Genomic DNA, 17,676 nt, shown 5'->3' on the forward strand with positions numbered 1-17,676 from the left:
AGCACCCTGTCTTTTCTCATCCTGGATTCAAAGCAAGGCTCCTAAAGGAGCTACTGATCGCTGCGATCTTCACTTGCCATGCGAAATCCCCACGTAAGGTGATAAGCTAATAAACAATTTGCCTTTTCCCTGCAAACTCCCTCTGGTAGTGTATTATCTCCTGGCTGCATCTTCAGTTCTTCAGCTGCTTTGGCAGCACAGTGTGACAAGGGCTGTGACAACCTGAACTGGCTGTGACTCCTTCTAGCATTAGAAGGATATTCCAGGAGACTTTGGAAGCCTCTGCTCTTACCCCTTACCTTCCAACACACAGGGTCAAAGTCTCCTTTCTGAATGAGGCAGGAAAATGAAAGTGGTCCTTTTAGCCCAGTGATACTTCTCCCAGCTAGCAGCCTCAGCATGTGAAAATGGAGACTTGGCTTAATATTCCTGGTCCAAAACAATGAACAACAACAAAAAGCAAACAAACAAAAAACTAGAAGCCCAAGGTATCTCACAAAATTTACGTTTATTTATATACTAAAAAATAGCCTTGTACTGCCCACCTCCCACAGCACCAATTATCTGTAGGAAACCCAGCACATACTGGAAGTATAGACCTGCTAGCTGGAAATATCAGGAAATGGTGGGGAGGAAGGGGATACAGTTTTGATAATGCAACAGAAAATTATGCAGGCCATCTAAATCCAATTTTGTTAGTTTCAGTCACCCTGTGTTCTTCTCAAAGACCACGTACTTTTATTTGAAGAGTAAAGTAGTAACTTTATAGATTGAAAGTGAAGCAATTTTAGAGTAGCTCATTATTTGACATAATTAGTATCCTTGCTGCAGATAAATTCCAGATAACTAATTTTCTTCACCATGAAAGAAAGTGCTTGTTTCTGAAATGTTAGGAGACTTCATAGCACGTCTGTTCGTAAGGCTGTTACTGAAACTTAATTCCTTGAGCCAAAGGTAAATCCTTGCTGTAGTTGATCGTACTGGAAGAGAAACAAGTATTTAGAGATCAGGCTTGACCACTGAGGCAGGTTATACCATCCATTTCCTATGTACAAGGCTTCTGATTTCTGTCACACATACACAAGACTTCTGTAAGCAGTTCGCCTGTTTAAAGCTATGAACAGACTTTACTCTGGTTTTCAATACGGTAATTAGGTGTGGGAAAAGACCACATTGTTCATTATCTCTTCCTTGAGAGATCAAAGAGAAACTAAAGTATCACCTCAGTCTCTCACTAGGAGAATATCCACACAGAAGAATTGAGGTGGGATTACTTATGTTCATAAGCCTGTAGCCTTTACCTGTGCATGTTAGCACAGGTAAAGGCTACAGGAAGGTAGCAGAGAGTGGGAACAGCCAGCCACTACAGGCTGTCAGGAGATATATGGACAGATATCCAAAACGTGGCTAAATCATCCACCACTGGCAATAGTGCCCCCTCACTGTGGTTGCCACTTCATGTATTTCCTCCCAAGTTTCAGTAATTCGATTTTTGCCAAGGTTAAAATCAGGCAAGAGGGGAAAAAAATGACTTTTTTTTTTTTTTTTTCCCTCTTGAGGAACAGTGGGTATAGAAAGGTCTTTATCTAGACCCTTTAAATCATCTTTTACTAGTAACACAGATGTAAATTCTTGCATGAAGGCAATTACACTTATTCATGGTTATCTTGCATTTAGCAAAGATAACTTCCCACAGTCAGGATTTATAAACTTTGAACATTTGCAAGTTTATCTGTAATTTACATTTATTTGGAATTCCAGAACTCTGTCTTACCAAGTAGACCGTCTCATATAAAGTTTCCATGAATCACTTCCAGATTCTCTTCCCCCACCAGTGTGCTTTTCCCCACCTGTAAGAAAGATGTTATAAATGAAAACTTGAAATTTTTTTGGAGCATGGGAATCTGGACTAACTCCAGGAGGTGATAATTTTTATAAAAGCTCATGGAGAAAAATATTCCCTTTCCCTTGTTCTATATCTGAAATAAATTACCAGAACGCCACCACATACAACTCACACAGCTAGCTCTCTCCTCATGCTTGATCCAAAAACATCTGTGAGTTGAAAGTCTCATTATGCTGGCACCAGGGGACCTTGTTTTGAAGATATTTTGTTTTAACATGAGACAAGAGTACAAGAATGTGCTTGTTCTTGTACTATTTAAATGGTAAAGTGAATATTTCTTCTTGCCTCCCCTCACTTCCTTCAGTATACACAAAAAAAAGAGAAACAAAGACAAAAATGTATTTAAAGAATTTCTCACAAAAATGCTCTATGCTGTCATTTTCATATACACATGTAAGCATACACAACAAAAATGCTCATGATTGTTTTAATTTAAACTTTTTTTTAAACAGTTTTCCACTCAGCCACATCTCTAAACACATTCAGAACATACTTCTGAGTTGCATTCCCTTGGTGGGGGGAGGAAAATTACACATGGAATATTTAAAAAGCAAACACATAGATTTTTAAAAGCTGAAATCCAACGATCTTTCAAGGTCCCTTCCAATCCCTAACATTCTGTGATTCTGTGATACGTCTAGTCAATGTCTGTTTTCTGCTAAAGCAGTATCATTCAAAATTAACTTAATATTTTTTTCAGAGTTAGCCATTTAAATGGACTGATTTAAACCTTGAAAAATAAGATGGGGAGACCTATTTTATACTAGTCTTACACTGGCAATGCTTTATTCTCATCCAGAGTCATCAGGAAAAAAAAAAAAAAGGTCTTTAAGAAAAATGAAGCTTGAGGAAAAATACCAAGTATCTAGATGTGATACTAGAGGATTTCAACATTTAAAGGATAAAGAAAAAAGCATAAGTAACATACCAAAAGCTCCTCCAATCTCAGCCCCACTAGTTGGGATGTTGACATTCACAATTCCACAGTCAGATCCCTTTGGCCTACAAAGGTAAGACACAATTACTCCTCAGGATCAGGAAAAGCTCCTTTCCTAAAATGAGGGCTACAAAATGCGCAGCTAGCATTGTGCATAGGTTTACAAAATACATGAAAGACTCTGATCATATGCTTCAGGAAGGTAGAAAAATAACTTAAATTATACCCAAGCCAGCAGAAAATCCTTCCCAAATCTTTGGTAAAGATACTGCTAGAAAGACCTTGTTTTACTTCATTATTCCAGGCAAAAACCTCCTCTTGCTCCTAAAATGAACATAAAATGACCATTCAAAGCACAGCAGTTATAAATAAGCACTGTGAGAAAAAAAATCCAATGCACCAGACATAATGCAAATACACTGTATGCTACTTGAAAAATATACATGCAACAAATCTGGGACAGGACACCTCCACTGCTGCTCAAAACATACATGAGCAATAAAAGAAATCTATTCCTGTACAGACTGTCATCTTAATTCCAATGCTTTTCACAGAAAATGCATAAATGTAGCTACACAGTGAGGTAAGCTATTACAGTGGATATCTCACAGTGCAGAACAACATTTACCACAATTAAAGTGCCAGGACAATTACATGAACACAACATACATCTGAAATCTCCCTCCTCTTCTGTTGGCATCCTTGACACCTTACTAACTCCCCATTGTTATTTTACCTTAAATTTCAGCACATACAGTATGGGGGCAAATGTCTCAGTGTGGACAATGGGTGCATCATGAGGAAGGCCAGTCACAATGGTTGGTTCAACATAGTTTCCAGGGCGATTTATAACCTTCAAAACACATAAAAGCAGAAACAAGTGAGGAAGCTCAAACCAGCATCCTGCTTAGTACACATGTAGGACGGGAATCCTTCATGGTCTGACTGTTATAGCTGTGCCTAGCAATCAGAAATATAAGGTCAGGTCATCAGAGTAGGTAACTTTGATTAGAACTTCAAAGGTATTAGGAATAAAGAAGATGCCAGTGAAAGACAGGAATTGCTAGAGTGATAGGTCCATGAGAATTAAATGTCCCATATGATGAAGATACGCAAATTGCTCCCTTGAATCTTCAGTATTTCCTGAAGTTTGATATTATGAATCCAGGGACAAAACAGCAATTCTTTGTTACGTGTTTGATACTCGTTTATGTTTCTGTTTGTATTTTTACCATCACCTGCGACTAGGGAGTAGTGCAAGGAACAGCCAAAAGCTCTTAGCCATTTATTGGAGAAGAACACAGCTCCTAAATAGACCCATCTTTACCCTGAAGACAGGATCATAATTCAAACATTTTCAGACTGACTAGCTTAACATCCTGTAACGGCTGATGGGACAAATTGAGGTACAATCTTGGCTGAAGCCACCCTGTCACTGAATTTTTTTCCCTAGAGCACTAAATGTAGTAGGGAGAATACAAGTAAGTCACCTTTCCACCATAGACGACAGAGCCACCCTGTTGTTTTGCTTGTTCTACTGTATCAAGGAACATTTTCACAGCTTCTTTGGTATGAAGAGGCCCATACAGAGTGTCAGCTAAAAACCAAAGATCCAAAGACATACTTTCAGCAAAACTGTACACATTTCAAAATATCCTTAGAATGACATTTTGGGAGTAATCATTTCACCTGTCCAAGATGAGCAGTAGTAGATGGATTCTTTATCTTCCTTTCAGAGTTTGTATTCTAAATGAAACCAGCTATCCCCACTCCCTGGTAAACTGCTAAAACTGGATGGCTTTGATTTATAAACTCTTTGTAATTTAAACACAAAGAAACAAACAGAAACTTGTCTCCTAAACCCATGAGTTGGCAAACAGCTACTTACAATCCAATGGATCACCAATGCGGACCTGGGCATATGCCTTAGCAAGCTTTGCCACCACCTCGTCATGGATGCTTTCATGGAGGAACTAAACAAAACATGGTAAGAAGGCTGTAAGACAGCTCAGCCTATGTAACTTCCTGAAGTACAACTACACTTTGAAAATGGCTGACTGAAGTGTGGAGATAGTGTTGCTCATATTCAGCAAATCCTAAAATTAAACCCACGAGCAGGACATCAAAACAGCACCAACGCCATGGAATGAAGATCTAAAATCTTCAACATGAAGATTTAAAAGAAGCCAAGAAACAAAAACCTGTTTAGGTTTCACTGATACCTTCTCAGATTAATGGTATCTATGTGTGCTGCAAATGCTTCAGTTAAATGCTTCAGGACAAATACTAAAGTGTTTTTTATTGCTATAATTTGAGGAATCACTGTTCTTCTTATACACCCAAAGTTAACCCACATCAATTTTGGTGAATATTTACCCCATCAACCCAACCCTGAAAAGACTATACAGACACAGGCTGACATTATAACACCTTTAAACCTATTGAAAATTATGAGTTAAAATTAATAATAAAGTAAGCAACACACACTCTTGCTTTCCTGAAATCTAAATCCTGCACCAAAATTTGTAGCAGGCACAAGCAAAGCAGCACTGACAATGAAAACAGAAAGAAATACCGGAATTATGATAAGTTTTATTTTCCTGAGTTCTAGCACCAGGTACATTTAGAAACACATAGAAAAAAACCCTCTGGAGCTAGAAGTACAGTAGTATGACAAATGACCATCTTATTTTCCCATCATACCAATTTTTGACAAAGCAAAAATGTGTTTCATAGATTATTTCTTGCTCTTCATAATATTAGGAATTGCCACGCATTTTCTGAGCTAATTTGGAATTAATTTTCAACTGCCCAAATCAGACAACATACATTTACTCACCAGCCTTCTAACAGTTGTGCACCTCTGACCTGCTGTTCCCACAGCAGCAAACAGAGCAGATGGGATGACAAGGTTCAGATCTGCATCTTCAAACACTTAACAAAAATAAAAACATTAGCATGTTAATGAAGTATACAGGTAGTTCACAAGACTTAAGACACCAAACAATATAATAAACTGACAGGTTGGTCAAGAAGCATTAGGAATAGCAGCACTAGCATAGAACACTAAGATATATAGAAACACCTCCAAACTTCTACTACTTTTACACCTGGAATTAAACATTTGCAACTGAACACAAACATAGGTATGAACAACTAAAGATAACCTTTTGCAATAAAGCTTGCAAAGAACCTGAATTTCATTTTAATTCAAGAAACTACAAGCATTTTCTTGCGTTTCATCACCTTGTCCTATCACTTAGATGCTGAGAAGCTTAAAGAAACAACAGCAAAGTGTATCCAGACAGCATGCAAAAAGGTAGCTGAAACATACAAGTACACAATAATGTAAAATATAACTGAGCTGAACAAATTTATCTGGCTAGAAAACACTGGGATGTTTAAAGCAAAGCTAGTACATAAAAGCCTCAAAGGATCCCTCAGCTTAGCCAGTCCCACAGAATTCTCTAAGTATCCAAAATTATTATTAAACTTGGGACAAAGTCCAACCAAACAATGTTTATGCCATCATTCAAAACCAATTCCAGAAAATACAGGACTTTCATAAGAAAAAGGAAACAATTTTCTAAGTATTACGTTTGTGGTACTGGCTGTGAAGCAGCACAGGAAAAAAAGAAAGACCTGCTCGAATGTGGTTTTCAAAAGAGCTTAATATTCTAGATAGGCAATAACATTTGTTCATGATACACAAAAGGTGAAAAAGAAGGCTTTAACACAACAGGACAGCAATTTAAGCATTTATCTAGCTTTTATTTTCTTTGCATCACTTTGCTCAGCTTCACAGGGTTTATGCTATGTTTTTCTGGGAACTGGATCATACCTTAAGCTACTTAATCCTGGAACATGTGCTACTGAAACAAATACCTGCATGCTTTGATTTCAAGTATCATAAGTGTGTTAGACTTTATATAATGTGTACCTGTTTTCTAAAATGGTAAAAATGTGGTGTTCACAAGATAAGAACTATTCTAGAATAAATTTATTTAGCATTGTCCATGTCCCAATACTGAAGCTCCCTGCTTCTCCCACTCCCTTCCTCACTTCAAAGGTGAATACATATGAGAGCTTGAACTTTATTTTTTTATTTTAAATACTACCCCTCCACAACACTGAAGACAGAAGAAAAACCCCACGGCATTCTACTAGACTTTTTAAACTCCCCCGGGATGGGGAGGGAAGAAAAAAGGGACAATTTACTACAAACATTTGCATACTAACTTCCAAATATCACCTATGGGACTAAATTTCTACAGTGCACATTACCAATAATGGCATTATTTCCTCCCAGTTCCAGCAGACTTCGACCTAATAAAAATGAAAAAAAAAAAAGTTGTCATGCACACGTGTATTCACTGCACCTCATTCAGTTAGCTCACCTCTAACTAGAGCTAGGTTTCATTAAACATATTTTTCTCAACAGAAAAATGTTTTAGGCATTACAGTCAATTAAAAGCTCTAAGCAAAGCAGAAAATTACACCAAATGCTACATCTATCACATATTGTGAAGAAAGATACTTGGAAAGCAGTTACGACAGAAAGAAGCTTAAAAAATACACAAAAGTAGCACTGGAAAGAAAAATATGAAAACAGGAAAAGTTGCAGCATAAATAGTATAATACAGACAAAGAAGAAGAAGAAGTGCTACAGAGATCAAACATAAAATTTAAATAGGTTTATTTATTTTTCTGCCAACTGTTCTATTTCAAAACTGAGAGAAAAAATTACCATCTACTTCTGGGTGAACATTTGCAATCTGTTGGTTTGTTGGTTGGTTGGTTGGTTGGTTTTTCTACGCTCCTATGAACTTCAAATGTGTAAAATGAGAAAATCCTATTCACAAGGTTTTCCACTTAAAAGTAAAAAGTTAGAATCCAGCAGCTGTGCAGGGACTCATGCCTGTACACATTTAAATATTTGCAACAAAAACAGCACCTAAAAAAATCCTAACTTTTCTCCTGTATTTATAAGTAAAAGGTGAGGGGGCTTTTATCCATGAACATATTGCCAAAAGACCATAGGCCTTGGCTGTTCATCTTGACAATGTCCACACAATTATATTCATGGACCTCCCCAGATTACCTGTAGGGCCATGGATTTGTGGAAGCCCTGGAAAAAATGCTGAGTTATTTTAAAATCCTATAGCACTCCCCTGCCTTTCTCAACCATGGAAAGAAATAGAGGAGACCCCACACACTCACCAAATCTCTCCTGAACCATAAGTGCCACTTGCTTGCCCACTTTCGTGCTGCCAGTGAAAGACAAGAGGTTGATTCTCTCATCTCTTGCCATTGCTGTCCTGCACAACAGGAGACATACCACCATGTCCAATGGAAGAGCAGACTGCTGAAAAAATTGCCTGCACCTTCCAGATAAACAAACTTCAACCAGGGAGATTTTTCAAAGTCAGAGACACTTCTTTGGAAACATCAGGTGATTGAGCAGATGTCAGGAAAGCTGCTTCTTAGTCAGAAAAGAGGAACAAGGCTGTTTCGCTCCCCCTTCCAGACTATAAGAGCATCACCTGTACTAATTTTGAAATTCAATCTAAAGTGAGTAGTGACATTGGCTGAAATTGTTACGTTCCCTAAGAAAATATGCATACCTGTGGCTTTTTTTAATGCTTACCATCTGTTTTGTCTTCTCTTGAAATACTCCAAAGAATAATCTGGATATACATTTGTACTTGGAACTTCCATATTTTAATAGTCAAACAAAACAATTTGATTTGTACAGCTTCCAAGCACAGGTATGCATCTATGAGCAAGTGCAGAGTCCTATCTGAGCATGGAAAATGGGGAAGTATTCTCCCCGACAAGAGGTCCTAAAGGCCAATGGACTAGAAAATGGAAACTCTTAAGAACATCATGAGTGGAATTTAACATTAGCTGTATTCTTTGGGTGTAAGCATATGCAAAAGTAGAATACAAACTTAGTCATGTCTCTTCATTAAATATATGATCTCACAACAGCAAGTAGAAATATGCGTTATGTTTACAGCAGGGCCAGAGTTACAGACCAGTTGATTAAAATGATGGCAACAAGTACGTGCATGTGCTGGGAACTCCTGGAGATCAGAAAAACTTTGAGAAATACCTCAAAGAATATTATTCATCCTCTACACATCTTCACAAGACACAATAAATGTTACCTACCCAATATCTGCTCCACCACAAACCAGAGAACAGATTGCTCCAGGCACTTTGTTATCCTCCAAGACTCTGGCAATTATCCTAGAATCAAAGACATAAAAATTTCAGAGATTTCTGACAGGTGCCTGTAAAAATGGACTGAGCCATTAAAACTGTCTGACCATGCACATGAAGAAGGTACAGATTTTTAAAAATCAGCAGTCTGGCAGTTAAATGACATGTAGTTTGTACTATACATAACACATTTCTCTCTTAAAGACTTTGGAGTTACAGCCACAGGTCACGCAAAAGTAAGACTCTAAAATATATTCATTATGTGTTCACACAATTGGCACAGACAAGCATAGATCAGTGTGTAAAAACCTTGGCTGTACAGTCTTTCACCGTTAGAAAGAGACATTTATATAACTTTATGGAGCTACACAAAATACCCATAAGTAGTTTGGGGCCACTGTTCTCCAAAGTTAATGTTAAAGCTACAAGATTTAATAATCAGTTATTTTGAAGGGGCCTATTTCTATGTAGCATTTAAAAATGTATGTTATTTTTAGCAAACAATAGATACATTTTTAAAATGCTGATATAGTAAGCAAAGTAGCAATAAACCTAGAGTCATTATCACTATGACATTTATTCTTTGGAGTTCTTCTCTTTTTTTATTAACTTTTGAAGCCTAGAAACTCATGCTGAAGAGTTACTAGGTTTGGATAAAGACTGTGGGAAAGACTTCAGGACATAGGTCTACATGGCCAGCCAGAAGAATTTGCAAAGAAACTGACTGTTAATGTTGGGCTGATAGTCCCAAAAAAGGGATTATTAAGAAACACAAGTAAGTGATCAAGGAAAGCTGAATTTCACCAGCAGTTTGTCTTCTACAAGGAACCTAACTGCATAGCTAACCCTACTACACCAGAAGCACAGTTCAGCTCCCAGAAAAAACTGTCCAACAGTATAGGTAACATCCTATGTATACTGTGATTTCTAAGGTTACAAGGGGAAGCAGTTCTTCTGATCAAAAGCACTACCTCAAACAGAAAAGTTGTTTAAAAAGCAAACCAGAAAGCAAAGAAACCAGAACTTACTTTGTAACAGCAACACTAATGAGTGATGTTGTAGGAGCACCCTTCCTAAAAAGAAAAAAGAAAAACAGAAATAATGAAATTATTTTCTTTTCAGTTCTTCGAGGATTAGAAATAATTCAAGCATGCAATTTTTATGTTATCTGAAATACAGCACATTTTGGTTAGGCCGTTTTTCAGATGCATGTCAAGACAGAAACTCAAGTGTTTCTCTCCACAGCTTACCATTCAGAGCTTCTGCCAAAATCCACATGAACAAGAACCATGCTAGACACTACAGTGAAGCAGGTAGATGAAAGCAAAGCAGGAGCTGGGAGAGGAAGTAAAGCTACTTTTTTTTAACTTAGATTCTTAATTTTAGGTGTAGCAATTCTGAAAATATTAACTGTTCTCTACAACTGCCACAAGACCTCCACCTGCTTCTTTATTAACAGGCCATTTGGCTAAGTTCTGGACAAGCCTCAGTCTCACTGTCTCATAAAACAGGTTACCATAAAGTAAAACCAAGCTCTTTAACTACAGTGAACCTAAAAGTAAATAGAAATTAAGCCTACATGAGACAGAAACACCAGATAACTATTTCATGCCTGAGATAACAACTCTCTAATTTTAAAACAGTTAGTACATTGGAGAGCTATATCTTACCAGATGCAAGCATTTCCACAGATCATTGCAATTGCACTGTTCCATCCATAAACTGCTACCGGGAAGTTAAAGGCAGTGATGATTCCTACTAACCCGACGGGATTCCACTGCTCTATAAGGGCATGGCCAGGTCCTGAAAGCAAAGACACCGTGTAACGTGCATCAGTGTAACAGTGTAACAATGCATCATTTAATGTTTCTTTAAAAAGGAAACTGTGTGAGCAAGGGGCACCGCATCACTCCATTAGCTTGTGGAGCGCTGTATGACATGTCCTCCACAGCTCACTGGAACAAGGGTAGCTAGCTTGTGAAAAAAAATAATAACAGGACAACATGAAGTTTTGCTATTTTAACAATTCAGTTAACGGAATGGTGATTGTTTGCTAAACAATAACTGACAAAAAGCTCTCTCATTTCTTAGTGCGCTGCTGGACTTTTTACCAACTTTCCTCTAGCACCTTAATTAACAAATAAATCCAAGAGGATCTAATGCTTCAAAGAGTGAAGAGAAAAATCTATATCCTCTCTTGCTACACGCCACAGGCTAGATAGCTCTTTAGGTGGCACTACTGCCTACCAGCACATCTATTCCTAGACAACATGCTCCCTAAATAACTCATAGAACAGAAATTTTGCTGCACTACATCTCCATCTCTGCATTTGTAACAAACAAACAAAAAAACCACAAAAAACAACAACAAACACCCCCCCAAAAAAAACAAAACAAACAAAACAAACAAAATCCAAACAATCCAACAAAAACCACAACAAAAAAAAACACACCACAACAGAAAACAACATGTATACACACATACTAACTTTCTGAAGGCAAGACAGGTCCACCAATCATTCGGGACAAACCAAGAGCATAGTCGCACACATCAACATACTCCTGCACTTCCCCAACACCTTCCACAAAAATCTTTCCCATTTCCAAAGAGACCTGAAAAAATTAAGAGGAAGACAAAATTATTTTTTAAAAACAAATTCCCTTGCATCCAAAACACATTTTGTCTCCCACTAATGTCAGGCATATCTGTACACCAAGTAAGATTTAATACACTTTTTTTTAATCAGAAGAGATTAACTTCTTCCTCAGTTATTCTCAGCTTAAAGAAAGAATGCAATAGACACCTAGAAAGGACTCAAATTCCCATATGATAGCAGGAAATTAGAAGAAGAAATTAATGAACGGAGGAAATTAAAAATAATCTGCTGAAAGGAGTATCCAACAGTAATCAGGTTCATAGGTTTAGATCAATGATACTCTGAATTTCCATCAGGACATTTGCATACATTGTGGACCAAGTATGGAATAAATTGGAAAAGAGGGCTGACTCTTCTCCAGGAAAAGGAAATGGTCATTTACATTTTTCATAAGCAAAATACTCATTTCACAACACTTTAAAGTGAGTTTGAGAGATTCCATTTTCAGACATTGCTGAAAATGTCTACACATCTTCATTAGTTTAGTAACCCAGGAGGTTTAGGATTGCTTTTTCATTTTTTTTCTAGCTGAAGTCCTAAACTATGTCCTTCTGTTGAAAGCATGTTAGATGTGCACAACAGACATAGACTATCAACAAGAATAAGCTAGTATTTAAAGACATTTTCCTTCAAAAGTGAGAAAATTCACTAACTTAGGAATTGAGAAGTCATTCATTTACCCCCACTTGATTTTACAGTTACGCTGTAATACCTAGGTGTGACTTTCACAGAGATATCACCCACCAATTTAGACAGATGACTGTACTTTGAATAAACTGTTAAGTGAGGAATCAGGTTCAAAGGATTGCCACAAGATTTTACTCCCCTTAAAAAGGTCAAAATAAAAATGACTAAGCGTATTTCTAGGCATTTATATGATGCTTGTGGTCATCTTGAGATAGAAGGAACAGCCCCTGTCTGTGTCCAGAAATGGAGGGGCATGAGACATATCTACTAAGAGCAGTGAGTCTGTAAGTGCAGTAGAAATACATCTGGATACTTGACAAAGACATATTGAGGCGAGGCTGGAAATTTCCAACAGCATATGGAAAGGTGAGTTGCCATACCTTTCCCTTTCACATATTCTAAAGCCAGGAAAAGTCCTAAAACCTACCACACAGCTTTCACCCTAGAGCTCACCCCCTGCCCTGGAAGAGCTGAACAGACTTACCTGTTTGGGAAAACTAGAAAAATGCTCTGGTAATAAGCAACAAGTTTTGTCCAAGGAACATACAGCAAAGTTCTGTCTGCCCACACTTACCAGGGAAGCTGTACCATTTTTTAATATAAAAGTATGTTAGCACTCTTAATTCCACCATGGAAACTCTGCTGTGGAGACAACATCAAGGGAAACAGCAGAACAAAGTTTTGTAGGTTAACAATATGGGCCTGACTACACATGGAGTTATTCACTGACAGCTCTGTCTGAATAGCAGCAATGCAGGCAAGCCCTGTAAAAGGAAAGTAGCAAGTTCCCCACTTGTCTCCTTTTCTTCCCTAGCAACTAGCAAGTGTTTTAAAGGAGCAGTCCTTCAGCCTTTATGTCCTGCACAACAATGCAAGATGTCAATAAGATTATCTCACCTTCTGAAGCCTTATACCTTCACATGTCAGTCTGCAAAATCCTACAGATCACCAGAAAGACTTCAAGGTTAAAAGCTCTGTATTAGAGGAAGTTCTTTTTCAGGACACTTTTAGAATCAGACAGTGCCCTGTCTGACAGACAAGTGGGAAAACAGCAGGGCGACAGTTGTAATGCTCCTCCCAGCCAGAGCACAGGCTCAGAATGAATTATGTTTTCTTTTCCTATTTTATACTATCATTTTCTGTTTAGGATGCCAGAATGCAATCTTACATGTTTTTATTTTTCCTTTTTTTTTTTTTTTTAAAAAAAAACCCTGAAATTTCTTTAGGCAAGCTAACAGAACTAATGACATTTTAACAATTATTAAGGTTAGTATTCCTGACTAGTACGCTAAAAATGGTCTTGACATACTCCTTCCCCCAACACTAAGTTAAGCTGCTTCTTAAAACACCTTACCAAACTTCCCAAAACTTTGATTTTTTGTCTCAGGGCATCACCAATCTGCCGCACTATTTCTCCACGCTTAGGTGCAGGGATCTAGTCAAAACAAAAGAAAACAAAAGAATCTATTTGAAACTGAAAATCTGTGAATTCTGCTGCATATATATGGTTAGTTTTCTACTTCTACAGTAAGAAATCGCTAATTGCTCTGCTTTTCCCCCTATCTTCCCAAGACATTGTTACTCGTTCATTTTTATCATGCACACCATTTTACCAGAAACTGTTTCTGTCCTCAGTGAGACTGATAACACTACACAAATTTATGTCTGTTCAAAACTTCAGTTCCACTGAATACTGCCAGAATAATTCAGATTATTAGTTATGCTGTTTCTGTTGAGCTACACCACTCACAATGCCCCCAAACAATCAGCTGCACCTCAGGAAACAAGAGTTTTTTATAAAAGCACACTTACCAGTTTCTGAGCTTTTGAAGTGTACTTAATATCACATTTTATTTATTTTTTTTTTTCTGTAGGCAACAGCTGCTGACATTTATTTTGTTAGCAGATGATGAGACGGACAGAAGCTTCAATCACGGAAAAATGAAATCCCTATACCATGTATGAATAGATTTTTTTTTTAATGTGTTATCAGTATGCTAGATAACAATCAATAGTCAGGGTCAATAATAAACCATACATATGCAACTCAATTTACAGGGTCAGAAACTGCTGATGAACAGCAGTTCTCTGGAAAGAGAAAGGTGAGGAACACATATCAATGCAAGCACATCTCTTTACAGGCCAAATCTTTCAGATAAGCTCATTACAAGCAATGAAATTCACAAAATAAAACCAAACAGCCTTGAGACTTGAAAGCATTGGATCTGTTGGTTGTTAGATTGCTTTCAAATTATTTCCAAACACATTAGGCACTGGTATACACTCACCAACATTGTATTCCCAAATTGTAACAAAAGAACATATACTAACATATCCTGAGGGAGCTACTGCATTTGTCCTAAACTTTATTCTCTTCAGACAAGGTGAAGGATTTACTGGATAAAATACAGAATGGCCAACCCCTTATGAAATTCAGGTTTCAGCTTGTATCAAAGAAACAGCAGGGACCTATAAAAACCAAGCCTGGCATGGCCAGCAAGAGAATGTATGCTGGCTGGACACAGGTGCACTGAGAACTACAGCTTGCTAAGGAAAAAGTTGAGCTACTGCCTGAGACCGAAACATAACACTAAAGTTTTGGAATAATGTAGCAGTTTCATGAAATACAAGGACGGCTGGTGAACAAAAAAAACCCACAAAAACAAACTCAAAACCAGCAGTCTTCCTCACCCCATGAGAACAGGGTTATCACCACAAGTTAGGTATCCAAATATTCTGCAGAGTTCTCATGGGAGAAACCATGCTGTAACAGGAAGTTAAACACACCCACAGGGAGAATTTGCTCATTACAAGGTTTCTGAACTTCAGCAGATCTCTTGGCAATGGCTTATAGGCACAAAACTACGCAAATTTGCCCAGCTTTTCAAAACAAACATTTTCCACAAGTCAATGCCCTTTGTACCTCAATGGTAATGTGTGCAACTTGTGTGGGTTTGTTTCTAAAGGTCCTCATTACAGATTTTTGCTTTAATGCAACATATACAATATGAACATGTTTTTACAACTGCACCTGACAGGGAAATTGAATAGCCTTTACCTGCCAGAGGTATGCTATAAAAGATAAGTCTCTGTTAACTTACATCAGCCCAGACCTTCCATGCCTCTTTAGCCGCCTTTACTGTTTCTTCATAATCCTCCAAATTAGCCTACATGAAGAAGCATGCAAAAGGAAAAGTTCAGAAAACCAAAACCCCACAACAAACACCACAGAAAAGCTTTTGCATCCCAAGTAAGACATTTCTAGTAGATAGTGCTGCACTACAGAATACCACTTTCACAGGACATTAATATAGTTTGGTCCCAATATGGCATGTCAATTTGCTTGAAGTTACTGTTGAGAAAAAGTATATGTGCTGCCTAAGCAACAACAACAAAAAGTTAGCAGAAACTTTCCTTCATATCACAAAGGGTGCTCCATAAAGAATAGTTATAAGGGAAGCATTCATCATATAGTCATATAGATTCATAGAATGGTTTCGGTTGGAAAAGACCTTTAAGACCACAGAGTCAAACTGTTAATCTGGCATGGTCAAGTCTTTTATCTTAGATACTACTAAACAGAGGCTATGAGGACTCTCGTACTCCATCAGCCTCACATAATAGGCCAATCAGATGGGAAATAAGAACATTTAGAAGCAGGCAGTTAGCACCACAGCACCATTCTTACACTAAAAACCTGCACAAATTTACCACGTGAACGCCACGTTGCTCTCCCTCACACCCGCCCCGGCCAGTCGGCTCCACCGAACAGCCGCGATCGACCCGTTCTGCACCGCCGAACACGGGCAGCAAAGGCTCTACCGAACATCCCCTGCAAGAGCGGGCGGGGGCGGATGCAGGGATGCACATCCGGTTTTCTCCCTGCACAGCGGCAGACCCGACTCCAGCAGCGGCCCCGAGCCGGGCTGAGCTCCAACAACCGCCGCGGGGTTCCCACTCCCACCGCCTCCCACTCTGGCGGCCTCGTGCCCCCCGCGAACCCCGTGGGAAGGAGGAGCAGCTCTCAAACTAACCCCGGAACAACGGCCACTCCGGCCTCCAGCCCTTCCCTGCCCCCGGGGCCCTCGCCCGGGCCGGGCCTGCTCACCTGTCGGACGCTGGCGATGGGCTGGTTGTTGGCGGGGCAGAACGTCGTCACAACCTACGGCAGGAAGGGGAGGATGAGCAGGGGGGCCGCGGTCGTCTCTCTGCTCCAAGGAGGGGACGCAAGGCCCAAGGGCCCCGCCGAGGTCCCCGCGACGTGGCACCGCCCCCCGCCCCTCAGGACCCGGCTCCCGCGGTCCCGCTCCCCTCCTCACACCGCTGCGCCGCCCGCACCTGGCCGCCACCGCCCCAGCGCCCGTTGTACACGCCCGGGTTCTCCTCCTGCAGGCCCAGCTCCCGCAGCCAGGCGTAGCGCGGCTGGCTGACCAGCAGGGTGGACATGGCGGCTGCCCCGGCACCGCACCGCAGCAACTTGGCTGCAGCGACCCGCGTTCCCAGCATTGCCGGGACCGCTCGCGGCGGGGAGGCCCGGGCGCGCGAGTGGGCGGGGCAGGGGCGCGCGGCAATGGCCGCACCCCGCCTCGCCCCCCCTGCAGCCAGCGCCGATTGGTGCGTGCACAGAATCACAAAATGTTTGGGATTGGAAGGGACCTCAAAAGATCCTCTAGTCCAATCCCCCTGCTGGAGCAGGAACACCCAGATGAGGTCACACAGGAACGTGTCCAGGTGGGCTTTGAATGTCTCCAGAGAAGGAGACTCCACAACCCCCTGGGCAGCCTGTTCCAGTGTCTGTCACCCTCACTGAGAAGAAGTTTTTTCTCAAATTTAAGTGGAACCTCTTGTGTTCCAGCTTGATCCCATTACCCCTTGTCCTATCATTGTTTGCCACCGAGAAGAGCCTGGCTCCATCCTCGTGGCACTCACCCTTTATATATTTATAAACATTAATAAGGTCACCCCTCAGTCTCCTCTTCTCCAAGCTAAAGAGACCCAGCTCCCTCAGACTTTCTTCGTAAGGGAGGTGCTCCACCCCCTTAATCATCTTTGTTGCCCTATGCTGGACCCTCTCCAGCAGTTCCCTGTCCTTCTTGAACTGAGGGGCCCAGAACTGGACACAATATTCTAGATGCGGTCTCACCAGGGCGGAGTAGGAGGAAGGAGGACCTCTCTCGATCTACTAACCACCCCCCTTCTAATACACCCCAGGATGCCATTGGCCTTCCTGGCCACAAGGGCACAGTGCTGGCTCATGGTCATCC

General features: G+C 40.0%; 1 protein-coding gene across 1 annotated transcript; it reads right to left on the minus strand.

Moving 5' to 3' along the window:
* Positions 1-489: 489 nt before the first annotated feature.
* On the minus strand, positions 490-16,970 carry ALDH7A1 (aldehyde dehydrogenase 7 family member A1). Its single transcript, XM_082074065.1, has 18 exons — positions 16,751-16,970; positions 16,521-16,574; positions 15,514-15,579; positions 13,767-13,847; positions 11,558-11,681; positions 10,739-10,871; positions 10,097-10,141; positions 9,018-9,095; positions 8,064-8,161; positions 7,128-7,169; positions 5,683-5,777; positions 4,732-4,816; positions 4,334-4,440; positions 3,580-3,696; positions 3,070-3,167; positions 2,835-2,908; positions 1,775-1,850; positions 490-980 (listed from the first exon to the last, which is right to left on the minus strand). Exons 1-18 carry the CDS (start codon positions 16,916-16,918, stop codon positions 926-928), a joined length of 1,596 nt encoding a protein of 531 aa, XP_081930191.1. The 5' UTR covers positions 16,919-16,970; the 3' UTR covers positions 490-925.
* Between the last annotated feature and the right edge of the window lie 706 nt (positions 16,971-17,676).

This window comes from Streptopelia decaocto (assembly GCF_964273445.1).
Source record: "Streptopelia decaocto genome assembly, chromosome: Z".
In the NCBI taxonomy this organism is placed as follows: Eukaryota; Metazoa; Chordata; class Aves; order Columbiformes; family Columbidae; genus Streptopelia; species Streptopelia decaocto.

Coding starts and splice junctions, on each gene's coding strand:
- ALDH7A1 (XM_082074065.1), bottom strand. CDS start 16,918: ATGCTGGGAACGCGGGTCGCTGCAGCCAAGTTGCTGCGGTGCGGTGCC. Junction 10,142..10,738: donor TGTGGAAATGCTTGCATCTG/GTAAGATATAGC, acceptor TTTTCTTTTTAG/GAAGGGTGCTCCTACAACAT. Junction 2,909..3,069: donor AGGATTTTCTGCTGGCTTGG/GTATAATTTAAG, acceptor TTACCTTTGTAG/GCCAAAGGGATCTGACTGTG.